This window comes from Monodelphis domestica, chromosome 2 (genome assembly GCF_027887165.1).
Source record: "Monodelphis domestica isolate mMonDom1 chromosome 2, mMonDom1.pri, whole genome shotgun sequence".
Lineage (NCBI taxonomy): Eukaryota > Metazoa > Chordata > Mammalia > Didelphimorphia > Didelphidae > Monodelphis > Monodelphis domestica.
Genome location: NC_077228.1, coordinates 112,159,883 through 112,187,580, shown reverse-complemented (window position 1 = coordinate 112,187,580; position 27,698 = coordinate 112,159,883). Strand labels below are relative to the sequence as shown.

The following is a 27,698-nucleotide window of genomic DNA, read 5'->3' as shown; positions in this document are numbered from 1 at the left end:
TGACATACCTCAAGAAGCTCTAGTGAGAATTAAATGAGATCAGAAATATCTTTCCTTTATCTTTTCCTTTTCTAGTCAATTCTGTATCATAGGATACTGGGATCAGCATACAAGATACTGGGTCTGAATCTGGACTAATGAGCAAGTCATTGAACCTGTCTCATTCTCAAGTATCCTCTTTTGCAAAGTGGAGGAGTTGGACTAAATGACCTCTGAAGTCCCTTTCAGCTCTGGATTTATCATCTGGTGATTCCTTGTTGCTCTAGATTCTGACTTCCAGAGAATTGTATGAGAATTGATAAATGGAAGTTGCAGAAGGTAGCTATTGACCCATTCTGAGAATTAGAGGTATTCAACTGAAGAAGCAGTTGATTCATAAGGTTTCCTGCCATTGGATGGTACTGAGGAGCTTTCTCTAGCCTTCAGCCTTGCTGATTGGGGATCAGCTCCTCTTTGGGATCTTTGTCAATGTCTCAAGAGGCTTTTCTTCTACCACTTTCAGAAGCACTATTGGTCTTGCCACTCCAAATGATAATGTAGAGAGAGCTTCCAGACTGCTTGATCTCTGAGCCTGCTTGGTTCCTTGGGTTAGAGAACTGCCACTCCTAATCCCTAATCACCAGTGGTTTCTCTTTTCTCTCATTGCATCCATAACCTCTTTCCCTCACCTTGTCATTTCATTCTCCAGACCACAAAAGTATTCCCCAGGGTTATTCACAAGGGAAAAGAAGAGTATACAGAAGGCTCTGAAAGTTTAAAATGTAAAACATATACATATGTATGTATGATTACATAAGCATACTCATATATATATACACATATATGTGTGTATATTGTATATATCCTCTGAAAAGTGGCTTTGGGAGGAATAAACTTGATCACTATACCATCATCAACACTCTGGTATTCACTATTGAAATCAAAGCCAGCAAATGCTAGATCAATTAGGCTATAAAAGTAACTGGGACATCATTGTGACCAAAATCAACAAAGATGGTGATCTGATATGATGGGGAAATAAAGACCTACATCAAGCTTTCTCCAGACTCTCTAGCTACCTAACTATAGCATTTCTCTAGTGCTGACTGGGTACCAGGCACTAGGCTAAGTGTTTTACAATTATATCATTTGATCCTCACAATAACTCTGTGAGGGAAGTGCTATTATTATCCTCATTTTATAAATGAGGAAACTGAGGCAAATAAGAGTGACTTGCCCAGGGTCATCTATTTATCTAACTGTCTCTCTGTCTGTCTATCTATCTATCTATCCATCTATCTATCTATCTATCTATCTGTTTAATCATCTATCCTTATTCATCTATCTATCTATCTATCTATCTATCTATCTCTCTCTCTCTCTCTCTCTCTGTTTATCTCATCATCTATCCCTATTTATCTATCCATCTATCACCTATCTCTCTACCTCCCTCCTTCCCTATCTATTATCTACCTGCCTATCATCTCTCTATTCATCTATTTATCTTTCTGTCTGTCTCTCTGTCTAGTTATCTTTCTATATATATATACATGTACACAAATACACAGTATAAAGTATTTACATAGAACTTTAAATTTATATTGTAAATATAATTACATATATAATAGTGCTTTGTAAACTTGAGTGTTATGTAATATATATTTACTATTTATATAGTGTTTCCTAAACTTTAAAGTGCTGGGTAAATGTCATCTATTACATAGCTGATTGTCCTCCTTTTACAGATGGTGAAACTGAGACCCACATTGGGCAGGTAGTAAAGAGCAAAGTCCAGGTTCTCTGGCTTCCATTTGGATGTGGGCTCTGCTAAGCCATTCTACCTTCCATTCACATGAAGAAACTAAGCCCCAGGGTGGGGAAGCTGCATTACTCCAGACACCCCAGCAGCATGTGTCTGGGCCCAAAATAGGATCCAGGGCTCCGACTACCTTCCCTTGCTTCGACTCCACTTCTCTTTTCTTTCTTCCCCTTCTGGGCTAAGTCACTGGGTCAGTGTTGGGATGGGGAGACTCTGATACAGCCTTGCATGGGGTAAGCAACATGGGCTCGGGAGTGCATGGTGGAGTGTTTATGTGTGTGGGAATATGTAGTAGTGCCAGATGCATGCAGGCATGCCTACATGTATGGTGTGGGGGAATAGGAGCCCAAGACCAGGTTGGGGTCACTTCTGGCAGGACAAGTTCAAGCTATCTGGAAAAATCCCTCGAAGGATGTAGTTCTAAGGTAAGCAGGGGCTCTAGGAGGGGATACCATCCCTGGGCCTTCAAGTTGGCCTTGGCTCAGCTCTGAGGAGGGTCTCAAAGTCCAGCAAAGACTCTCCAGTTAGCTGTGTGTAGGAGGGAACTTGAACTCTTTATACTCCAAGAGTGGAGGGTGGGAAGCAACTAGGACCTGACCTCATGAGCTGACATAGGCTCATAGGATAGATTTAATGCTAGAAGGAATCTCAGAGACCATTTTTAGTTCCCCCCACCCCACCCCACCTCCCCATTTACAGATGAGGAGCCTGGGTCTTCAGAGATGTTAAGTGACTTTACCAAGGTTATACAGGAAATATACATCAGAAGTAGAATTTGAACCCAGGTCCTATGACTTAAGTCTGTATTCTTTCCCCTCCTTACAGTTGGAGATCTGGAGTGAGCTTCCTTCAGGGTAGATCCAGGGGACCCTTATCATTGCTGGCCTGAGGTGAGCTCTTTGGTGGTTGCTGGAGCTGAGGGGGTTGAGACTAAGAAATTCAGTCTCAGCAGAACACTCAGGTGAAGTGGACAGGACCCTCCAGTGGGAGCCAGGAGTCTATGCTTGAGCTCTTATTCTCTCAGACAGCTAGGTGACTTTGTCCAAGTCATTTCCTTTCTCGAGCTCCACATGCATTATCTGTTAAAAAGGGGAAGTTGGAACAAATGAACTTAAAGACCCTTCGAGCTCTGAAGCTCTGATTCCACTTGTGATACCTTCTTCATTGTGTTGATGTAAGGAGAGGGCTTTACTCTTTGCAGTGGACTATGGGAATGTGAGTTATTATCAATCGTTATTACCAGCTGGGTGGCCTTGGGCAAGCCATATAACCTAAGCCTTAGTGTTGCCATCTGTAAAATAGAGAGAATGTCTCAAAGGATTCTTGGGAAGAAATCACTTTGTAAGGATAATGAATATTAATATCCTTTTCATTTTCAAGCAACTCAGAAGGTAGTCTGGCCCCCTGTGTATGTGTGGGCCACCCTATTGATACAACTAAGTCAATTGGCTTCTCCAAAAGCTAAAAGGCAATGAACAGATGGGACGGGTCGGAGAAGCCAAAAGGAAAAAGACCCAGGGAATTGGTAGGAGTCACGTGCTGCCCTCTGGCCAGTGTGCCCACGGGAAGGTGTCCCTTTAAGAGCCCGAGACAGGTGTGGGTCCAGATTTCACATAGTTTCAGTTTTGGCAGCCTCCAGTGCCCTGCTGGCAGCCTCTGGGAGAGGCAGGGACAACACTTTCGGAGTTCAAGGAGCTGGAATGGCAACAGGGCAGTGCCCCTGAAGGTGGAAACAGAAGAGAAGAGACCAGAGTGAGTCCCACTTCTCTGAGATTTCCCAGAACAGGGCACCAGCCAGGCCAGGACACTCAGGAATGAGGGGCTGCGAGACTGACAAGTCTAGCAGAAGGGACTGGGTAGTTTTAGCCCCCTATGCCAAGGAGTGGGCACGGGCTTGGGGGGCATGGATGAGGATAGTGCAGGTGGTAAAGATATGTAGGGGGATGCAGCGAGGGCAACAGCCAGCCTTCCTCCTCCCCAATCTTCTATCCCTTCATGGAGGAGGACAATGGGCAGCAGGGACGATGGGTGCTCAGGATTGCTCTCCTGTTTCAGAGGATTCTATATTTGATTTTGGTGGCTACCAAGGTGACATACTTATGTTCCCTTCTCAAGACTCCAGCATGGTGCACACAATTCCCCCCAACTTTTCTGCATCTATGACATCCTACCCAATTAGAAACCCCAACCTTGTGCCATCACTTCTTATAGCTACCAGGACATAAACATCTTGTTGTAATTTTAAGAATCAGTAATTGTAGTCTTTAAAAAAAAATGGGAGAGCAGCTGGGTGGCTCAGTGGATTGAAAGTCAGGCTCAAAGAGGGGAGGTCCTGGGCTCAAGTCTGGGCTCAGATACTTCCTAGCTGTGTGACCCTGGGCAAGTCACTTAACCCTTATTGCCTAGCCCTTATTGCACTTCTGCCTTAACTTTAATACACAGTATTGATTCTAAGATAGAAGGTACAGGTTAAAAAAATTAATAGTTATTTTCTGTTTTAGTAACAATTCTCAGAAAGATGGGCAAGGGCTAGGCAAACAGGATTAAGTAACTTGCTCAGAGATATACATCTAGGAAATATTTAAGGATAGATCTGACTTCAGGTCTAGTGTATTATCCACTGAGTCACCTAGCTGTCTCCCCAATAGTAGTCTTGAAGTCAAAAGCCCTGGGTGCCAGTCCCCATTCTGTAATTTACCAGCTGGATGACCTGGGACAAATTGCTTTATTCCTCTGAGCCTTGGTTTCTTAATCTGTAAAATGAGAATAGTATTTACACTATATACTCAATAGGGTTGTTATGATGATCTGACAATTTGGTTGTGGAGCACCATGTTAACCTTAAAGTGCATTGTCAACATAGGTTATCAGGACATGGAGATAGAATGTATTAGGAAGAATACTAGACTTGGAGTCTAAAGAGCTGAGTTCAAATCCCAGAGCTGTTTTGTTGTCATTCAGCTGTTTTCAATAGTGTCTGGCCCTTTGTGACTCCATTTGAAGTTTTCTTAGCAAAGAGACTGAAGAGGTTTGTTATTTCCTTCTCTAGTTCATTTTATAAATGAGACAATGGAGGTAAACAGGGTTAAGTGACTTGCCCAGAGTCATATAGTTAGTAAGTATCTGAGGCTGGATTTGAATTTACTAGTTCTCTGATGTTGGGGAAATATCTTCACCCATCTGAGTCTCTTTTGTTATTTGCAAAATAGAGGATATAATACCACTCAGCCTCATAGAGAAATGAGGATCAAATGAGAAGATAATTAATATCTGTTATGCCATGAAACATAAGGTCTTACAGAGTCGTCCAATGGAATAAATGCTCTCAAGTCAGAGGACATGGGTTCATATCTCCTCTCTGATTCTTGCTACATGTGTGATCTTGGGTAAGTCATTTAACTTTCCTAGGTCTCAGTCTCTTAATTTGTCAATGAGAAGCTTGAAGGAGATAACCTCTGAGGTCACTTTTAACTTTATTCTCCCCCACCCTCATATGGATGGAGAAATTCAGGTCTGAAGAATGACTTGACTCGGGTTACAGTGCAAGGAGAAACAATCTTATTTTGTAACTGGTCATTGGTATTTCTAGACCATTTGAGGCCCTATTGGATCTCTGGGCCTTATAGCTTGGACTTTGTGTGTGTGTGTGTGTGTGTGTGTGTGTGTGTTTTCCTGAGGGTCAGAGGCATCCTCTCTGTAGAGGAAGGTAGTATTTATTACTTGCTTTCCAGAGATGGTTGGCTCCTTGAAGGCAGGGATGGTTTTATTCTAGTCTTTGGATCATATCCTCAGTGTTCAGCACATAGGAAAAATCCTTTAAAATTTTGTGTTGAACCAAATTAAATTGAAATTATTGGCTATACCTGACAAGGGGCACAGAGGTCAAATTCCATGCCATATGTGGTTCTCCTTAGCACCCTGGGACTGGGGCTCTGGCACTCTCTCTCTCTCTCTCTCTCTCTCTCTCTCTCTCTCTCTCTCTCTCTCTCTCTCTCTCTCTCTCTCGTCTTTCTGTCTCTTTCTCTTCTCTCTCTTCTTTCTGTCTTTCTCTATTTCTGGGTCTCTCTGTCTATCTGCCTGTTTCTCAACAAGGAAGAAGAGGGTAAGAAGGGCTCATATCTCACCTGCTCAGAGGTTGCAGAAAGTAAAAAATGGATCCAGAAAGAGAGTAGAGGAAAGAAAGAGGCCTCAACCCCCATGGTGGATTGGATTTGATCAGTCCTCTTTGCTGCCAGAAATCCTGGGTTTTGGGGGGTTTTTTTGGTTGTTTTTCAGAGTCAGCTGTTTCCAGTTCAGCCTGAGTGCTCAGACTTTGGTTTGCCCAAACCTTTTACAGGTCACCCTCATCCCTTGACTAGGGAAGTTCTGAGTTCCCCATACCCTGAAGGGGGACTTCTTTCAGCCATGCCAAAAGGCATGTATCAGGGAAGGAGTAAGAAATAGGGAAAGTCCAGGTCAAGTATAGCTTAGAGTTCTCCATCCCTCTCCTCCTTCACCCTGGAAAGAAAATACAATAGAAAGAGCAGATGCAGGAGTGCTAAAAGATCAGAGATCTAATAACTCACTCCTCCATGCTCCTTCCTATCCCCCCACTTACTAGCTATGTGTGACCTGAACTATGTCACTTAACAGTCTGTGAAGTAGTCATGATAATGCCTTATCTGCTTTAAGCAAGGGGCTGAACCAGCTGATCAATTCAGCACTTTGATCTGTTTAATGGCAGACCTGGGACTAGAGCTCCCTTCCCTGCTCTTTCCACCAAATCATGGGTGTCTTTTAAGGGTAGAGGGAGCTTGAATGTCTAGATCACTGCCATAGAGAAAAGGTTGCTCAGCTAGGGTCTACCATTAGTAAAACAAAAACTAAGATGGGGAAATTGGGGATTGTCCCTAGGATACCAACATCTATGGGATGCTTCTTCCTCTTGTTGATCCTCTGGCCCATTATTCTTATGACTTTGACTGGGCCTATTGCTATCTCAAAACTTCTAGGACTTTCTTCTAGCCACTGCTTAATGCCTCCTCATGTCTGCCTCCTTTGTTTTTTTGTTTTTTTAATCCCTTACCTTCTGTCTTAGAATCAGTACTGTGAATTGGTTCCATAGCAGAAGGGCAATAAGGGCTAGGCAATGGGGGTTAAGTGAGGCCACATTTGAACCCAGGACCTCCCATCTCTAAGCCTGGCTTCCAGTCTACTGAGACATCTTGATGCCCCTGCCTCCTTTGAAGATTATTTCGGGGGGATCAAGGGTCAAGAGTCTGGACTTACTGTGCCATGGACAAATGAGTCAGGCTTTCTGGGGGAATGGGCTACCTTCTTGTCTGTCACAATAGCACCTGACCAGGACAGTATCATGGAACCTCTGGTTCTGGGAATCTAGTGATATAAGAGTGTTCTAGCTAAGGTGGGCTCCCAAGACCTTCTTGGACTTCAGATGATTTCTCTCTAAGCCACATTTAAGTGACTTTGCCCCACATGTTCAGAATTCCTATTATGACTTTGACCATTGGGCAGCTTATAAATGCTCTGGGTGGTGGTAAATGAAGTCAAGTGGTCATGGTGGCAACCTCCTAATGTCCCTCTTCTTCCTGGGGTGAAGATCTGAGGAGTCTCTGTTGCCTCTCAGACTGGATTCCCTCAGAGTCAGAAGCATGGAATCAGAGGTGGAAATGACTTCACCATCTACCCAATTCAATCTATATAGGAAAGGATTCTCCACTATGACATACCCAACAGGCGGTTGGCCAGTCTCTGCTTGAGGATTTCCAGGGAGAGGAATCTGCACCCTCAGACATAGCCCATTCCATTTTGAGGCAGCTGTGATTACTTGGAAGTTTTCCCTGACATTAAGCCACCATTTGCCTTTTTGCAACATCTATTCATCATTTCTGGTTATATCCTCTGGGGCCAAAGAAAACCAGTCTAATCCCTTTCCGACATGATGGCCTTTCAGATACTTTGACAGTTATGATGTCCCTCATGAAGGATCTCTCCTCTAATCTAAGAATCATCAATTTCTTCAACTAATTGTCATACGACATAGACTCAAGGCCCTTCTGCCTGCTTCTATATACCCTTCTGGATTTCATCTAGCTTATCAACACCCATCTTAAATGAACAAACTTAAAGATGAACAAAATATTCCAGATAACATCTGATGAAGAGAATATATGTAACATGACTGTAGGCAGTCAGGTGGTACAGTGGACATCAGATATTTACTAGTTGGGTCAGCCTGGGCAAGTCCCTTATTATTTCCTCAACTAGAAAATAAGCTAGAAAAGGAAGAGACCAACCACTCCAATATCTATGCTGAGAGAATCTCAAATGGAGTCCTGAAGAGTCGGACTTGATTGAAAATGACTCAACAACATGGCTGTCATCTTCCTATTATTGAAAATGATGGGGTCAGGGGTAGTAGTGGAATGAGAACCTAGACTAGAGATGGCTGGTCCTGGATTCAAATCTTGCCTCAGATATTTCCTAGCTGTGTGACCCTGGGCAAGTCACTTAACCACCATTGCCTACCGCTACCATTCTTCTACTTTGGAATCAATAAATAGTATTGATTCTAAGATGGAAGGTAAGAGTTTTGTTTTTATTATTAAAGAATGAGCCTGTGGTCTCTTCTAGTTATAACTGTGATGCCTCCCCTTCCTAAGCACTGATTTTCTTCCTAACTCTCTCCAGACCCACATAATTCTTGCCTTCTTCCTCAACTTACCCTAGTCAAACCTGAACTGGCAAAGCAGAGACATTTACTCAATCTTTGTGGGGTGGAGGCACATTACTCAAAAAATAGCCTTTTGTTCCCCTTTCAGTACCTAACAGGGAAGAGGGAAAGTTAGGCTTATGCCACAGAGGCCAATATTCATGGGCAAGTCTGTGAACCCTGTAACCGCAAAGATCCTAAGCTTCAGAAGCTCATAGCAGCCAAGAGGAGGAGATGTTCAGGCCCTGATTCTACCACTAAGTTGCCGTGCAACTGTAGGTGAACCCTTCTCCCTCTCTGGGGAGTCACAGTTTAGCCATCTGGAAACTGAGGCCATTGGGCTAGACCCTCTCCAAGGTCCAGTCTGCTGTCATCTGCTCATTATCTAAGTGTTTCCATATAGAGAAGGGCCAGGAGGGGCTGATTCTTCCTCTGAGACTGGGGCTTGGGTTATATTCCTGATTGAAAACAGCAGTGTGGCATAATGGGAAAAAGACTGGGTCAGATTTGAGTCTGATACTCTAGAGGATCCTCTATCTTTTCTCCACTTAATAAAATGAGCCAAAGCATATAAAGTACTGGGTAATCAGAAAGTACTTTATATCAAGTAGCATTTATTAGCACCTACTGTGGTCAGCACTGAGCTAGGCAGAAGGGGTATACCTGGAGAGAATAAAACAGTCCCAATTGTCCGAAAACTCATTTTCTCTCAATCTCCCCTCCCCTCTTTCTCTCTCCCTCCCTCTCCATCGGACTGTCTTCCTCTCTCTCTGCCTCTGTCTGTTTCTTTCTCTCTCTCCTCATCTCTGTTTTCCTCTGCCTCGCTACATCTCCCTATCTGTCTTTCTGTTTCTGTCCATTTCTCTCTCTCTCTCTCTCCCTCTCTCTCTCTCTCTCTCTCTCTCTCTCTCTCTCTCTCTCTCTCTCTGTCTGTCTCTGTCTCTGTTTCTCTCCATCTCTCTCTGTCTGTCTTTCTCTTTCTGTCTCTTCCTCTCTGTCTCTGCCTCTCTGTCTTCATCTCTGTCTCTCTCCTTTCCTTTTCCTCTCTCTCCCTCTCAAAATTTCACTACTTCTTACTCTTTATCTCTCTCATTCTCTTCAACTCTTTCTCTTTCTCTCTAACACTCTCTTAATCTGTCTCCTCACTCTCTCCACATATTCATATACATGTATGTATATATACATGTAACTATATACACATTGTATAAATAATCATATAGCACATGTAATTTTGCATACTAGAGGCAACTGGTGGCACAGTAGAAAGAGGTCTAGGCCTGGAACCAGGAAAACCTGAGTTCAAGCCCAGCCTCAGATACTTACTAACTACGTGATCTTGAGCAAATCACTTAAGATCTATTTCCCTCAGTTTCCTTAACTAAAAAATAGAGAGAATTATGACACCTATTTTGCAGGTCTGTCATTAAGATCAAATTAAATACTTCTAAAAGAACTTAGTACCAGTGCCTGGCATACAATAGGCACTATAAAAATGTTTATTACCTTCCCTCCCTTCCCCTTTTCCTTGGAGATGTAGAGATTAGCCCTAAAGTAGAAGCTCTTTCTAGTAATACAGATCACAAAATCAAGTCTAACAAACTTTTAGAGGGTTACGTAGGGCTACCAAGAAGTCAAGGCAGTTTTCCAGGGTCACCCAGCAGGTATAATAGAAAAGTGCTATTTTGTTATCAAAGGATCTGAATTTGAGTCCCAGCTCAGTTACATTCAAGTCAGATATTCTTAGGTCTCTGTTAAAAACAAAAAACAAACAAAAAAAAAACAACCCTGTATGGAAATCCAAGGGACTCCTTTCTAGTCCTCTGGAGGGGAAAGTTCTCCAAAGGCTGCCTTTTTGGTCCTGTGACAGTAGTAACCTGGTCCTGGCTCACCAAGGAGATGTCCTTATCTCACTTTATTTCACCTCTTTCTTGTGGAGAACCTTATCCTCCTCATACTTTCTATTTCCTGGAACCTGTTGAGACTCTAGGAATAGGGTAACATAAACTACATAAACTTCCTTAATCTCCCTCATAAGTGCCACTCATAGGTGCAGGGGCTACTGGTCCTACATTACATTTCAAACCTTTCTTCCTATTCATAAATGAGTAAGAAAGCCCTTGCCAGTCCATGAGTGCTGATGTGGAATCTAGAAAATGATTCTCCAAAGTCAAAGATTCTGAGTCTTCCCTCCCTTGGCTAAGAGGAATGGGAATCCTTGTTCCAAGATCCCAAATTTAGACTCTAGAATTTAGAGTAAGAAAGATCTTGAGCTACAAAAGACTCCAGAAGTCATCCAGTCCAACTCCTAAGCCAGAGTTTTTCCTTCCTTCCTTCCTTCCTTCCTTCCTTCCTTCCTTCCTTCCTTCCTTCCTTCCTTCCTTCCTTCCTTCCTTCCTTCCTTCCTTCTTTCCTTCCTTCCTTCCTTCCTTTCTTCCTTCCTTCCTTTTTTCTTTCTTCCTTTCTTTTCTTCCTTCCTTCCTTTTTCTTTCTTTTCTTCTTTCCTTCCTTTCTTCCTTTCTTTTCTTTTTTCCTTCTTTTATAATATTTCCTTTTTCCTAATTATATATAAAAATAAATTTTAAAATATTCATTTAAAAACTATTTGAGGGGGCAGCTGGGTAGCTCAGTGGATTGAGAGCCAGGCCTAGAGATGAGAGGTCCTAGGTTCAAATCTGACCTCAGCCACTTCCTAGCTGTGTGACCCTGGGCAAGTCACTTGACCCCCATTGCCTAGCCCTTACCACTCTTCTGCCTTGGAGCCAACACACAGTATTGACTCCAAGACGGAAGGTAAGGGTTTTAAAAAAACAAAACAAAACTATTTGAGTTCCAAATTCTTTTCTTTCTTCCCATCCTCCCTCCTTTATCCCCCTTGAACCCTGCCCTCTTCCTAAGACAGTAAGCAATCTAATAAATGAGCAATCATGTAAAACATTTTTCCTTGTTAGTCATTTTGTTAAAGATCTCAAACACAAAAGAAAAAAGAAGAAAGAAAGTAAAATGCAATATGTTTTGCTCTGCATTCAGATTCCATCAGTTTTTACTCTGAAAGGAGATGCTAAACCAGGTTTATTTCAACTATATCCTGATGCCATGCCAGTCCTTAGCGATCACCTACCTTTTTTTTTTGGTCATAAATTAGCAATTTAGTAAAACTTGCAAACCCCTTTTCAAAACGTTTTAAATGTATAAAATGAGTTACATGGAATTATACAAGGAATCAATTCTTTTGAAATTGTTAAAAAATATTTATTTGTATCTTTCTTTCTTTGCTTATTTATCTTTTGGAGATGGGGTCTCCATATCTCACCAAAGTCCACTAGAGGCTCCGATTCCACTTTTGAGGCAGAGAAGCTTTGACCTACTCCTTTTGTATCTAACCCAGGTCAATCTCATCCTCTTTGGACTGGTTGGTCCCTCCATCCACTCCCCCCAGTCAATACTGGGGGCTCATCATATCGATGGCAGACATTTTGGGGTACTTATTAGTTTTAGTCCTGTCCACAAGGTTTTGAAGTAACAGGGAATTGTTTTTTATGAGCCATTTTCAGTCCTGCTTAACTCTTCACGACCCCGTTTAGGGTTTTCTTAGCAAAGACACTAGAGTGGTTTGCCATTTCCTTTTCCAGCTCATTTTACAGATGAAGAAACTAAGACAAAGTTAAGTGACTTGTCCAGGGTCACCCAGCTACTAAATATTTGAGCCCAAATTTGAACTCAGAAAGATGAGTCTTCTTCTTTTTTGGCGGGGAGGGATTCAGATTAATTGATTATTTTTATTTTTATTTTTGGAACATTTTGTTTAGTCAATTTAGAACATTATTCCTTGGTTACAAGAATCATATTTTTCCCTCCCCTCCCACCCACCCCTTCCCGTAGCTGGCATGCAATTCCACTGAGTTTTACATGTGTCCTTGATCAGAACTTATTTCCATGTTGTTTATGTTTGTACTAGGATGATCAGTTAGAGTCTATATCCCCAATCATATCCCCCTTGATCCATATAGTCAAGCAGTTGTTTTTCTTCTGTGTTTCTAATCCCACAGTTTTTCCTCTGAATGTGGATAGTGTTCTTTCTTATAAATCCCTCCAGGTTGTTCAGGGTCACTGCATTGCCACTAATGGAGAAGTCCATTACATTCGATTGTACCACAGTGTATCAGTCTCTTTGTACAATGTTCTCCTAGTAAAGATGAGTCTTCTTGACTCCAGAGTCCCATATTCTATCCACTTGTGTCACCTAACTGCCCTAGCAAGAGATTGCAGGCATGCAACACAAATATTTTTTAAAAAACACATTCACATGTCCTAGCTTAAGAACGCTAGACCTAGTGCAATCTCCTCATTGAAGAGATGAAGAAACTGAGGCCCAAGGAGACAAATTAATTTTCAAACAAATAGTAAATAGTAAAGCCAAGATTTCAAACTAGATGCTCTGGCCCTAACTTTGGACCTCTGACCATCTTAACATGTGGCCTTTCAGTGTCTGAGACTATATCCTGATTCTACACTGGGAAGACATGCGTGACAGTGACAGAATTCTAATCAACTACATGACTATCTTTGCTTCTTATAGGGGTAGAGTCTTAGGCTGCCCATACCTTCTCCTTAACCCCGACACAACCAATCTTCTCTTTTCCTTCACACACAAGGACTCCTGGGTCCCAGGCTTGAAAATCCTGCCATACTATCAGCCTAAAAAAGCAGTCACGTAAGCACTTTGCTGAGATAAAGAACTCCTTTTACTTGAAAAGGGGAGGAGGAGGAATAAATGGGCATGTGAAGTGGCTCTTCTAGATGTGGTCAGTCTTCTAAAAATGAAACTAACCCTGGCTAGTTGAGATTTCCAGAGAAAACTTCCATCCTCAGGTCACTGGCTGTAGTCATCTTTCAAATACATTCTTTGAATCCCAAGGGGGTTATGGATGATTCAGTGAGGCCCCAATACTCTATTCTCTTACAGTGTTAGAGTCAGTGTACCCAGGCATCCCTCAGTCCCAATGTTACATTAAGCTTTCAAACTGCTGTCATATTCATAATCTCTTGAAGTGAGGTAGGCACTTTGATTTTGGGGGGTAAGAATTTTTATCCTCATTTGCCAGTTGAGGAAACTGAGGGTTCAGGAAAACTGTACCACATCAATGGCAAAGCAGGACAGCTAGCAGGTATCCTGACACCCCATTCTTAGTTTACTTTCTTATTAGACATATTTCCTTCTTTGTCAGGTTCCTGGCCTTCACAACCCTATCCTTCATCTTCCCATCTTCCTCAGTGTAGTAAGTAGCAGTATACCTCCTCATCTGACAGTAATCTGATCCTAGGAGCCATAAATTTAGCAATATGGGCTGTCAGGGTGGTATAATGAAAAGGGTATTAGATTTGGAGTTAGAGATCCTGAGTTTGAATTGACTCTGCCTGGTCCTACCTATGTGACATTGGGCAAGTCATTTAACTTAATTTCTTTATCTGTAAGATGAGGGGTTTGAGGATGTCTACATAACTCAGTGGATAGAGATGAAGGCCTGGAGACAGATGATCCTGGGTTCAAATTTTATCTCAGACACTTCTTAGCTGTGTGACCCTGGGTAAATTACTTAATCCCAATTGCCTTTAAAACAAAAGGGGGTTGTTTGGACGAGATAACCTTTGAGGCCAGCTCTATAACTATGATTAATGAAATAACACAAACATTCTAGTAAGCTAAAATAAGTAGGGAGTCATTGTGTGTGGGGGGAAGGAAGAGAGAGAGAGGGAGAGAGAGAGAAAGAAGGAAGGAGAGAGGGATGTTGAGAGAAAGGGGAGAGAGAGAGATTGAGAGAGAAAGAGAGAGTTAGTGAGAAAGAAAAAGAGTGAGGTAGAGAGGGAGCTTGAGACAGAGAGGGGGAGAGGAGAAAGAGAAAGAAAGAAGGAAGGAAGGAGAGAGGGATATTGAGAGAAAGGGGGAGAGAGATTGAGAGAGAAATTGAGAGAGGAAGAGAGAGTGAGTGAGAGAGAGAGAAAGGGAGGGAGGTAGAGAGGAAGATTGAGACAGAGAAAGGGGGGGAGAGAGGGAGAGGGAGAGAGAGAGGAGAGAGAGATTGAGAGTGTGTGTGTGTGTGTGTCCAAGTGAACATAGCCACCTTCCCTTCTCCAGATCTTCTACCTCCCTGTGCTCAGCTTCCCCAAGTTCTTATCCCCAGATTTCTCCCAGTTTGCAGATTCATATTGCCTGGGGAAGCTCTCTGTTAAAATGCAGAACATTTCCTGAGACTTGGGTCCCACCTGGCCACAGTGTCAAATAGAGCCACTGTCTGAGCCAGTAATTTGGGAATTGTGACAAGGAGTGATGGAAGTTAGGACCTTCTCCAGATGGGGCTGGGTGCCTTGTCTCCTAAGACTAGGATAATGTGGCCCCCCTACTGACATTTCACCAGGGCTGACTTGCCCTTCTGGTTGTGAACAGTCAGATCAGTCAATCTACAAGTATTTATAAAGTATCTCCAAGGTGCCAGGCACTGTGCTAGGGCCAGGGGAAGTGGGGTGGTACAAAGACAAAAGCAAAAGCAGTCCCTCTCCCTAAAGAGTAAACCTTCAACTGGGGGAGACATGACATTTGCACCTAGGTTCCCCGTCCCAAGCAAAAGGTGTTGCATAAGGCCTAAAGCACACAGAATCAACTCAATGCTTTATTCAAGAAGAGTTGGACTATCTAATTCTAATCACAGCACCTGGCACATTGTAAGAGTGAGTTTAGGGGGACATCTGGGTGGCTCAGTGGATTGAGAGCCAGGGCTGGAGATAGGGGGTTCTGGGTTCAAATGTGACCTCAGACACTTCCTAGCTGCATCGCTTAACCCCAATTGCCTCTCCCTTACCACTCTTCTGCCTTGGAACCAATACATAGTATTGATTCTAAGATGGAAGATAAGGGTTTAAAACAGGGGTCCCCAAACTACCACCTGAGGGCCACATGTAGCCCCATGAGGCCATTTATCCAACCCCCACCCACTTCTGGAAGGGGCACCTCTTTCATTGGTGGTCAGTGAGAGGAGAACTGTATGTGGGGGTGCTGCAAATTGAAGCTGCACTCACATATAGTACTACTTCCAGTGACATAATCCTTTGGGAGGCGCCTTGTTCTGAGAGTAACTGAAGGAGAACGAGGCGCCACACAAAGGATTATGTAGCTGCACAATGGAAGACTTCAGCATGGTGAGTGGCGATCTGGGGGAGGGGATTCCACACTGTGTGTACTGCTGCCCCGTATAGTGGTGGCAGTGATGGGCCTGTGCAAGGTTTGACAGGCCCATCACAGCCAGCACTGCAGCCTCCACTATCCCAGACAGCAGTATACAGTTGTTCCTAGTTTTGTTTTTTTGTTTTTTTATATAGTCCGGCCCTCCAATGGACTGAGGGACAGTGAACTGAACCCCTGTGAAAAAAGTTTGGGGACCCATGGTTTAAAACTTGTAAAAAAGGGTAAGCTTAAGTGCTTGTTGGCTTAATTGATTGTGACTACACCAGCCTAGAAGTAGATGAACCTCTGTACCTGGATCCTCCGTCACTCCTCCCCTACAATGATTGCTTAGCAACCCAGGTCCAGCCTTGCTGGAATATTAGGAGGATAATTTAAGAGGTGGAGGGCATGGGGAAAATCACATCAGATTTGCAATCTAAAAAATATTTTTGTTCACTTGTTGACTGAAATGTTGCATTCAAAGGGTGGTTCCTTGGTTACTTTGTAATTGGCTCTCCCTCCCTCAACTCCTCACTGAAACCATTACAGATTAATTTTCCCAGCTCCCCTGGGAGGTGTCCCATCTCCAAATTTGGTGGGGAAAGGCAATGAATGCCAGGGGTTCTAACGGATAGGCATGGGGGTCTAGCAGGAGCTGCTCCAGCTGTTCTAGATGGAAAATGATCTCACTCCCAGGTTGCCCAGGATTGGGTAAATCTCACCCCACCCACCTCTTTTTGTTATGCAAGTACTTTCCTAGCCTTCCTAAACTAGAAGTTAATCATTGTACTAGTGCAAAGAGTTTGAGATCAATTATCTGGTGTAATTAGTGTGAGAGGAGCCACTCCAGGCACTTTTGTTCTTCCCAGTCCCCTTCTCTAGAAAAAGGAGATCTTTATCTCAACAAGGAAATAAAATGTTTCCTGGATGGGAAATCCCCTAAGGGGGAAAAAATTAAGATGAAGAACATTTCTATTTGCTGATGGCCAGTCCCAGGCCTGGGAGGGTCAGGCAGGGCTCCTCATCTAGAGGGAGCCAGGAGGCAATGCCAAGGAGATTGTTTACTTCTTCCTGGTTTGGGTCCTCCCTTCCTCTCCCCTTCTGTTTTCACCATACCTTAACAATCTATCTTTATAAGGCACCCATTACTAAAGGTAAACCTGATCTACCTTCCTCCTTCGCAACACTCCTTCCCCCACCCCCCACCAAAGTTTTTTATCCTTAGCAAGCTATTCCCCAAGTCTGAATCAAGGCAAAGTCCATGGAATTACCTGTTTCTTCTCCGCGCTGGCAATCTGAAGCTAAAGGGAACAGAGAAGATGAGCTGGGTTTGAGTTCTAATTCTCTTTCTGGTGTAGTAATGGACCATCAGTGACTAGTCCCACACACCTGGCCCTTGAATCAACTGTGGAAGAGAAGTTTATAGGTATAGAGCAAGAAGGGACCTGATAAATCATCTAGGTCAATCTAATTTTACAGATGAGGAAACTGAGGCTTAGAGATAGAAAATAATTTGTCCAAGGACATAAAGAATAACAAAGATGGAATTTGAACCCAGGTCTTCTAATTCAAAATGCAAAAGACTTTCTTCTATACCATGGCTAAAGGAAAAATCCCAGTGGTTAGAGTGTTGTAATCAGAATGACTGGCATTTATATTTGGCCTCAGACACTAGCTGTGTGTCCTTGGGCAAGTATTTTAATCTCTGTCTATTTCCCCATCTGTATAATGCGTAGGAGAAGGAAATGGCAAGCCACTCCAGTATCTTTGCTAAGAAAATCCCTAATGGGGTCACAAAGAGTCAGATATGATTGGAATTATTGTGGGAGAGTTTTAAGGTAAAACCTTGGATCTGGACAGGTTGCCCTTGTCAAGAATGACAGACTCCAATAACTAGCTTGAAGAAAAAAAAGAGAGAAATTTATTCATTTGGAAGTCATGTTGAAAGGTCAGAAGACAATATCCAGGTGGAACACTGCCTCCCCGAGGATATGGGGCACAGGGCCTATGTGACTAGAGAAAGGATGATGATGGCATGTCACTGAGTCTCTGGAACCTGAGATGGGTCACATGATTATGTCCTATGCCTCAAACTTAAAAGGGGGTAAACTGTCCAGTTTAGAGGATAATCAGATATCTGGGATATAAAATAGATGCTTATCAGGAGCAAGTTGGGAGGTGCCTATCTGTGGTCATCAAGAATAAAGGGAGAGGGGGCAACTGAGTAGCCCAGTGGATTGAAAGCCAGGCCTAGAGACAGGAGGTCCTGGGTTCAAATCTGACCTCAGACACTTCCCAGCTGTGTAACCTTGAGCAAGTCACTTGACCCCCATTGCCTGGCCCTTACCACTCTTCTGCCTTAGAACCAATACACAGTCTTGATTCCAAAATGGAAGGTAAGGATTAAAAAAAAATGAAGGGAGAGGCCAGAGGGGCTCAAAGTCACCTTCCCTTTTAACACCATAGGAATGCAAGGAAAAATGAGTCTTTTATGTATTCTTTGACTTGGTCCACAATCTGGGGTGTTAGGGTAAAGCTTGTACCCTCATATCAAAATCCAGATAATTAAATAGCAACCCATATGTTATATGAAGTGATTTAAAACCTCCATGAAAAAGGTGATACAGAAATCTGAAGTTATTTGTAACAGTCAATAAACATTTATTAAGTACCTATTATGTGCCAATCACTGTGCTAAATTTTGGGGATACAAATAAGAAAAAGGGAAGAGAGTCTCTGTCCTTAGAGAACTTAATCTAATGTGGGAAGTCAGTGTAGAGTGGGAGAGAGGGAAAAGGAAGAGATGACTGCCCTGGGAGCCTTCCTTAAGTGGAGGTTTGGAAGGAAATAAGTATGTTACCACAGAAACACTCCTGACATCCTCCAAAACCCTCATTCCTTCCACAGAGATCTTTAGAACAAGAGCATTTCCTATTCTTGGAATAATTGTCTTCCAGGTTCCAGGTCAAAAGAGAACTCTCAGTGGCAGCTGCAATGGCTTTCTTCCTTGCCTGCCTGCTTGCTCTCCTCCCTGGTGAGTATGGGGAGCCTCTCCCTACCCCCTTGTCCTGGCCACACTTCCCTTCCAACCTTGAAATTGGACACTTCGTGTCAAATCACTGATCTGCCATATTGGGGAGATATGGAAAAGCCACTTTTATCCTCCCCTTGTGTCATAAACGTCATACCTGAGGTGGATGTTACATAAATAAATCATGGAGTTCACAAAGTTCTTTAGAGGGTTTGATATGGGGAGTGAGGAGTGGAAATAGGCGTGTGGAGCTGCAGATCAGAGTGCTCCGGTACAGAACAGGGACCCAAATCACTGAGTTCCAAAGCCACTGAGTCTAGAGAAGGGGCCTAGCTGGGAGTTAGGAGACTAGGCTAGCTAGTAGTCAGTCGACCATTCTAATTAACAATGATTTATTAAGCACTTACTCTGTGCCAGACCCTGTGCTCTGTACTGGGGATACAAAGGCAGAACATGAAACAATCTGAACTCTCAAAAAAATTCTATTCTGAGGGCAGCCAAGGGGCTCATTGGATTTAGAGTCAGGCCTGGAAATGGGAGGTCCTGGGTTCAAATGTGGCCTCAGACACTTCCCAGCTATGTGACTCTGGTCAACTCACTTAACCCCCATTGCCTAGCCCTTTCTTCTGCCATTCTAAGATGGAAGATGAGGGTTATTTAAAAAAAAAAGAAAAGAAAAGAAAATTATATTCTATCAGAGAAGTTAGCATGTAGATACATAAATATAGATTCAATAATTACATAGTTAAATCAAGAGAGGCTGTTAGAGAATATTTGAATATTTGGCAAAGGGAGGCAAGGTCTCATGTAGGCTAATGTGGAAATATGTATTGTATGACTTCATATCATATATGGTAAAATGGGTATCCTATCTCTTGCTTTCACAATGGGTAGGAAAGAGAGCAGAGGGAGAGAGAGAATTTGGAACAGAAAATAAAAATAGCATAAAAACCAAAGGAAAGATTTCATGTAGAAGGTGGTGCTTGAGTTGAGTCTTGAAGAGAATGGGGAATTCTATGAGACAAGAGTTCTAATTCTACCACCTTTGTAGTCCTGGCAAGTTAGTTGTTCTTTAGGGGTCTTGGTGTACTCATCTGTGAAATGAGGTTAATCTGCCTTATCTAGCAGGCAATGATTTTCTAAGGATGAAATGCAATAATAAAGAATGAAGTGCTGGGAAAAGTTCAAACATGATGCATTCAAAGGGTACTAGTATAAATGTTAAATTTGTGGTTGAGACTGAATGCAATAATTATTTGGTCACCAAGAATTTAATTTATAAAATCCTAAATGAAACACTCAAGTCAGAATGGAGTTTTATGGTGATTTAATTACAATAGGAGGAAGAAATTAAGAGAGAGAGAGGGAGAGAGGGAAAGGAGTTAACTCAAAATCGCTCTGGCTCAGACTGAGCCAGGCAGGAGTTTAAGGCCTTGGAGAACCAAGGGAAAGGGGAGCCAGTCCTTTTCACTCACGTAACCGATTGAAGGAAAACTGTCTGCGGGGCTCCTCCAAGCTCGAGCTCCAGGATCAAACTGGCATCTAGCCCTCTCCACAGAAAGTGAGGAGAACTCCAAAGGCCATTCTCTACCTTACTTCCTGCATCTCACATGTGCCAATGGTGGCTCCAAGCTTGGTTTAGGACAGCCCAGGGGACTAGTCTCCCGAATTGATCACTAAACATAAGTGTCCTGTCCCCCCAAAATTTCTAACTGCAGGTGTATACAAAATTTTAGCCTCTAAGAGGAAAACTACAATAGTTAGAGATAAGGGGAAATAGAAGAAAGAGACATCAAAATCAATGTTTTGCTGGGAACATTGACAAAAGCCAATTTCTTAGACCTTCCTTGTATCCACATTCTTCATGAAAATACTTACAGACAAGTACCAACGTTTGGCTATCATCCTGGCTCCCTCTATCCCTGAGAATGAAGGTAAAATCAGACCAGGGAATGACACTTCCCTATCAAAATATAAATCTAGTCCCTTTTCTGCCTTTCATAATGTGGCAACTTTCTGTAGTCCTGGCTACTGATTGGGTAAATGCTTATATCATTTTAATTGGGCCCTGATTCAAGGATCTATTATAGATTTATTTTTCCTTTACTTAGAATTTTTACACATAAGACTTTGATAGTTTATATTTCATCCAGAAATTGTTTTTATTTGGATTTTTTTTATGTTTTCTTTTATTTCTCTTGCCAATTGATTCATATACTTCATAGCTCAGCCATGCATCCCTAAATGATCCCTGTGTTTTTCAATCACCTTCTTCAAGGGGGGGAAATATATAATTATTATTATTTTAAATTGCAAAGTTTTAATTCCTTTTGAGAGAGTAATGTTAGGTTAAGAAACTTGCTACCTCTCCAAATCCAGAAAATGAACTGTTTGGAGAAGACGCCATGAAGATGCCTCCACCGACAACACGCTGCACAGAAGATCCAGAGTGAACTTTGCGATGATGTGATTTGAACTGTGTGGGGTTTGAATGCATTTGTTTTTTATGTATACTTTTATGCCAAAGGAGACTGCCCCCTAACTGGCTTTTCGTCAATGCACCTAGCAATCTTTGGTTTTGTTCTCTTTTCCTCATATCCTCAAATTATTGTAATTTCCTGGCTGGTATGTTTATGAGACCCATTGGAGAGACTAGTCTTCCTTGGGCCTCGGGCCTCGGGGGGGGGGGGGGGGAGAAGGGTTAAAATGAAGATTTTGAACCCTAGACTTCAATCCCTAGAAGTCCTTGGTATTTCCCAGAATTCCCTATAATATCATCTAAGCCTCCACCTAGGCGAGATCACAATTAGTATTTTAACTGTCAGTAACACCTACCTCTCTCTCTTCCCTCCTGCTTTTTGCAAAGATGTAGTAAGTAAGCTAAGAGCAGGGATTTTTAAATTGACTAATCAGCCATGGGCACGTGAGTTATTACTTTGTATCTTATTTATTCCTTGATTTCTAATAATCCTTATTAAACCTCATAAAATATAATGCTTTTATTAGTAGAAATATAATTTAATTTTAACACTAGTCTTATTTTTGACAGCTGTTATTAGTTAATCATTTCACATGGATATAGACTGGTATAGGCTGTGGATTATATATCCATGAAAAATTAAAGTTTACTTCTCATTCATCAGGAAGGTATGTTGGTTTGATTTCTGGTGGTGGCCACCAGACTTAAACTTCACATTTCATGGTCCTTTCCCTTTTCCCTACAGTGGTTTCTATGAAGAGTCCAATATTTGGCCCTGAACAGGTGATTGGGACACAAGGCGGGTCTGTCTCCATCAACTGCTTCTATCCAAAGACTTCAGTCAATAAGCATGACCGCAAATATTTCTGTCTTCGGAATTCAAGGGGCTCCTGTGAAACCATAGTCTCCTCAAATGGTTATGTCTCGGAGAGATTTACTGGGAGAGCTAATCTCACCGATTTCCCAAAGAATGGCACCTTTTTAATACAGATTTCACAACTGGTACCAGAGGACTCTGGACCCTACAAGTGTGGTGTGGGCATGATTGGTCGGGGTTTGTCCTTTGACATCACCTTGGAGGTGCAGCAGGGTAAGCACCAAGATTTCTGCTTCTAGGTCAGAGGACAGGGGAACTAATTTATAGGATAAAGTTAGGTGAAAAACAAGTAAAAACACTTCCAGAGAACAAGGTATGTAAGACACTATCATGGTTGTTTTCCTCAGGATAGCCTTGGAATCTCCTTCAAAGAGATCTCTAAAAAAAAGGGCCAAGGGTGGGTCAGGTATGATCATGGCTAGACACAAAGGTTTGGACAAAATAGTCTCTCTAGTTTTCTTTCAGGCCCTTGTGACTAATGTACAGTCTCATTGGCTTGAAATAGTTTAGAATAGTATCTCTCTCCTTCTTGTTGCCTCTCCTTTGGATTTCCACAGCCTCTGGGACTGGGAGCATCAGGGTTCTATGAGCTTTGTTCTTGTCTTATGAAGGCATCTTGAAATAATGAGAGAACATGTATCACTTAAGTCAAAAGATTTGGCTCTGATACTGTGCAGATCTTAATCTCTCATTGCCTCAGTGACTTCATCTATAAAGAGGGAATGAGAACACTTATCTCCCCTACTTCATCTTGATCTAAGAGCTTAATAAATCTGAATTTCCATTCTAATTGTCTGTGAGACTTCAAGAAAGGGATTAAACAGTTTCCTTAATATTTCGCCTTAAAGTCTAGTATGCCCAGAAGACCCTAGTAAATTCCACATGTCACATAGTTCACATTGTCAATCATTAGCTTCAATCATTGGTTCCCAAGGAGAGATTAAGGAGGCCAATGATAGGGTACAGAATAGGACAGTTTGGATTGGGATGGTAAGAGGAAAGACTGGAGCTCAGAACATTGCTACAGAGGGCAAACTAAGCTAGAAAGCTCAAACAAAAGACTGAGGATATTATAAGAAGTCTGAGGAGGTGAAGGACCTGGAAGAAAGGTTATAGGAGACTCAAAGACAAACGTTGCCTATTTTAGAATCTAACTTGGGGTCTGTCCAATGTGGAAACACTTAGGCTAGACTTGATTACATTATGGTCTAGAGAAGGTTATGTTATCCTTCCCAGCTACCAGTTATATATTAACTGAATTTCTGGGTAATATGAAGCTGAGAGAGATGGTTAATATGTTGATTGATAGAAGGATTCCTCAATACCCCCAACCCATCTCAACAAACTAGAACAGTGGTTGAAGTTAATAAGATGAATTTTAATATTCATAAATATCTTCCATATGGGCTCAAAATTCAGCTGCACAAGTACTTAAGAGTGTAAGAATATGGGAGGTGGGGCAGCAAGATGGCTCAGTGGAAATAAAGAGCAAGGCCTGGAAATGAGAGGTCCTGGATTCAAATGTGACCTCAGACACTTCCTACATGTGTGGCCCTGGGCAAGTCATTTAATTCAAATTGCCTAGCCCTTATCACTCTACTGCCTTGGAACCAATACATAATATTGATTCTAAGACAGAAGATAAAGACTGTTTTTGTTTTGTTTTTAAAGAAAGACTATTGGAATTAGAATCAGAAGGGCTAAGTTAGAATTTCAGTTCTACCAGAGTGACTTTGGCAAATCACTTTGCCTTTGACAGTCAGGCTCTTTAGCTGTAAAATGAGGGGGTCCAACTAGATGGTCTCTTAGGATCCTTCTGGCCTAAATCTTGGGATTCCATGTAGCAGTGGTAAGACTCGGGGCAACCTTTAAAACTGTACTTTCTATAGAGTAGTGGGATTAGAAGCCAGACTGCTAGGGGTTGAAGGGTGAATGAATGGGGGACAAATTGAATTAATAAGTGAAGACAACTTTTTGTAGGACATATTTAAATCAATAGTTTGAGGAGATGGAAAGGTCAGATGAAAACTTTTTTAGCCTAAGTAAGCCCAGGGCACCTAGGTGGCTCAGTGGATAGAGAGCCAGGCCTGGAGACAGGAGGTCTCAGATTCAAATCTGACCTTAGATATTTTCTAGCTGTGTGACCCTGGGAAAGTCACTTAACTCCCCTTGCATAGCCCTTACCACTCTTCTGCTTTAGAACCAATACACAGCATTGGTTCTAAGATAGAAGGTAAGGGTTTAAAAAAAAGAAAAAGATAGGTAAGCCCTCAGTATTTTTGTTGGGTTTTTTAGTACCAAAAAAAAGAGTCAGCAGCTAGGGAAAGACTAGAGTTCCTAGTCACTGGAGGTCCCCAGCCATAGGTTTACTGAGAATGTAATGGGGGGAATAATGCTTTGACTAAGAGTTGGACTAGATGATCTCTGAAGTTCTTTCCCACTCTCAAACTCTAGAATTCTTTGGGGAGGTGAGGAAAAGATTGGTACCAGGATTTTGTTGGGCACTTATTCTCTTCTCTTATTCTTCCCGGGTCCCTTACCCATTCTATCCTACAGGTCCCAATCTCCCTAACAACACGGAGGTCATTGTCACCGAAGTAGGTAAAACAGTGTCTATCAACTGCCCTTTCCAACAACAGAATTTACAGGACAAGAAATTCTTATGCAAGAAGGATGGCAAGAACTGTGAACTGGTCATTGATTCTCAGAATCAAGTGGGCCCTGACTACACAGGCAGAGTCCGCTTTAGGATCAGTGGTACTTCCAGCAAAGTCTTTGTGGTCATCATCAACCAGTTCCGGAAACGCGATGTTGGGATGTATATCTGTGGGGTTGGGGAAGACAGTACCGCTGGAATCCAGAGGAAGTTTGATATACAATTGCTGAAGCTTGAACCCAAGCTGTTTTATGCTGAGCAAAGGGGGTCAGTGATCTTGAACTGTGCCCTGGGAAGCACGGTGGCAAGCTTGCCTAAGTTTCTATGCAGGGTGAAGGCAGATGAGACCTGTGACTTGGTCCTCAACAGCAAGGGATTTATAAATAATGCCACTCTTGGAAGGATCCTATTCACCCCTATAGATGAGCCTGGATCCTTCAACATTATGCTCACTCAAGTGAGAAAAGAGGATGCAGGTCTTTACCACTGTGGTGCCCAGAAAGATGGTCAGCCATCTGAAGATGCGCTGGTCCGAGCTCTACGGCTCTTTGTCTCTGAAGGTGAGACATGGGAGAGTTGAGGCAGAGGGGGAAGAGATCAGACAAATAATAATTCTCTTCAGCCTTCTATGCTCCAATGTCTGGAATTTCCAGAACCCAAGACAGCATGTTTGGGCCCTTTCTTCAGGGGACTTCCAGTCAAGGGCCTCTCCCTTTTCTCTGCTTAATAACCCCACCACAAACAATTGGATAAGGGGGAGGCCAAGAGAAGATTTCAGCCTTCCTGCTTTGGTACTCCTTCAAAGTTGTAAAAATTTTGAAAATAGAGGAGGAAAATCACTGGTAAAAACATACCTTGTAAATTATTGGGGATTTCAGTGGTCCAGGTTCTCCCCATTCCCAAAGTCAGAAAACATCAAAGGGATGAATCTGAGAATCCTAGAACCATAACAGGGACCACTGAAGTCTTCCCTGTTGCTCTCCCTTCTTTCTAAAATAGACTATGTCTTCCTCTCCTGTACCCTTTTGTGTAGGGTGAGAGGATGATAGAGAAGAACGAGATTGTGGGTGGACGTGAAGAAAGTAGGCTTATCTTAACTCCTATATTTCTCCAGGGAAGTTGACTATCTCTCTGGATTAGTTTTAATATCTCTCATCCCTCTTAGTCAAATTTCTTCCTTAATAATAACAATATTTTATGACTTTTAAATGTCTCTGTATCTGGGTATGGGGTGAGGAAAGGGAAAGAAAATGCCCAGGACAGTTAAGATGGTAGGTGCTGGCTTCTTCAATCATTTGGGGCAACTTCGGTTCTATCCTCTGTTAAATGGAGCTAGGAGTTATTGTTCTAGTTTTCATTCTGCTTGGGGATGGGTAGGGAAAAACAATGGAAAGAGAGGGAGAACACTAACAATGTCAGCTGAGATCACAGGAAATAAAGCTCTAGGTCCATACAAGATTATGACCATGCTGAGATCCTCTAGTCAACCTCTCTCTGTACTTTCAGAGACCACTGTCCCCCAGAGCCCTCTGGTGGTGAAAGGCCCATCTGGGGGCTCCGTGTCAGTAACCTGCCACTACAACCCCAAAGAGAGTGTCACTCTGAAGTACTGGTGCAACTGGAAGGACAACAGCCACTGCACTAAGCTGGTAGACAGTTCAGGAATGGTGGAAGAGGCCTATGAGGGAAGAGTGGCTCTGTTTGACCATCCAGAAAATGGTACCTTCACTGTTTTACTCAACCAGCTGACCTCTGAAGATGCAGGCTACTATTGGTGTCTCAGCAATGGAGAGCACAACAGGAAATCTTCTGTGAGGATTGATATCATTGAAGGTAAGAGCTGGGTCAAGGGCAAGGGGAGAGGTTAACATGGAGTTTGTTGACAGGTCCCAGGGACAATGCCACAGGAGAAGAGCTCTAGGCACTAATGCTCACACCACACTATTTCTCCTTCCACATGTATTTTGACCAGTCTCCCTACATTAGCATTCCAATAAAAAATCCAGATTGGATGCAGCGAGGTTACTGAGTGGATTGAGAGTCAGGTCTGGAGATGGGAAGGTCCTGGGTTCAAATCTGGATCCATATATTTCCTAGCTGTGTGACCCTGGTCAAGTCACTTAGCCTCCATTGCCTAGCCCTTATAGCTCTTCTACTTTGGAAACAATATGTAGCATTGATTGTAAGATGTAAAGAAAGGGTTATGCCAGGAGAGCACCTTCAAATGTACTAATCATGCACACATGATTTGGATCAATTCTTTTAGTCCCACTGGCTTTATCTACAGTGATTGGAAAAGAGGTGAAATCTGACCAGACTTCCTCAATTCATCTAAATATATTATATTCATCTGAATTATAGTGATTCTGCCACTTACTAGATGTGTGAGCTTAGGCATGATGTTTAACTCCTAATGAACCTCAGTTTCTTATTCATAAAACGAGGATAATAGTACTTTCCAGCAAACCTCATAATAGGGTTGGAGTAAGGAAGAATCATTCAGTCTGAGAATTTATCAAGAATCTATTGTGTACTGCAGGCAGCTAGGTAGTACAATGAGTGGATAGAGCACCTGACCTGGAGTCAGGAAGATCTGAGTACCAATCCAGCCTCAGACACTATCTGTGTGACCCTGTTCAACTTCAGCTTCCTTATCTACAAAATGAGCTGGAGAAGGAAATGGCAAACCACTCTAGTATTTTTGCCAAGAAAACTCCAAAAGGGTTCATGAAGAGTTGGGCATGACTGAAACAACTTAACGATGTTATGTGCCACATACTATGCTATAAACACCAGGGCAATATGTCCCCTGGGCAGCTCAAATTGGCTTCCTGTTGCTTTTTGCCAAAACAAGGAGCCTGGGTTTTCATTCAGGTTAGCCTCCAAGAAAGAAAAACTGAAACAGTTCCAAACCCTTAAGGAATGAATG

At 42.5% G+C, this 27,698-nt stretch overlaps 1 protein-coding gene across 1 annotated transcript in view; it reads left to right on the top strand.

The window, feature by feature from the left end:
• The first annotated feature begins 3,403 nt into the window (after nt 1-3,403).
• PIGR (polymeric immunoglobulin receptor) overlaps nt 3,404-27,698 on the top strand; it is a 32,226-nt gene continuing 7,931 nt past the window's right edge. Inside the window, exons 1-5 of the mRNA XM_007481294.3 lie at nt 3,404-3,550; nt 18,684-18,760; nt 21,982-22,326; nt 24,670-25,329; nt 26,276-26,602. Of these exons, the coding sequence (XP_007481356.2) occupies nt 18,721-18,760; nt 21,982-22,326; nt 24,670-25,329; nt 26,276-26,602 (1,372 nt within the window). The 5' untranslated portion in view covers nt 3,404-3,550; nt 18,684-18,720. The remainder of the gene's footprint in view (nt 3,551-18,683; nt 18,761-21,981; nt 22,327-24,669; nt 25,330-26,275; nt 26,603-27,698) is intronic.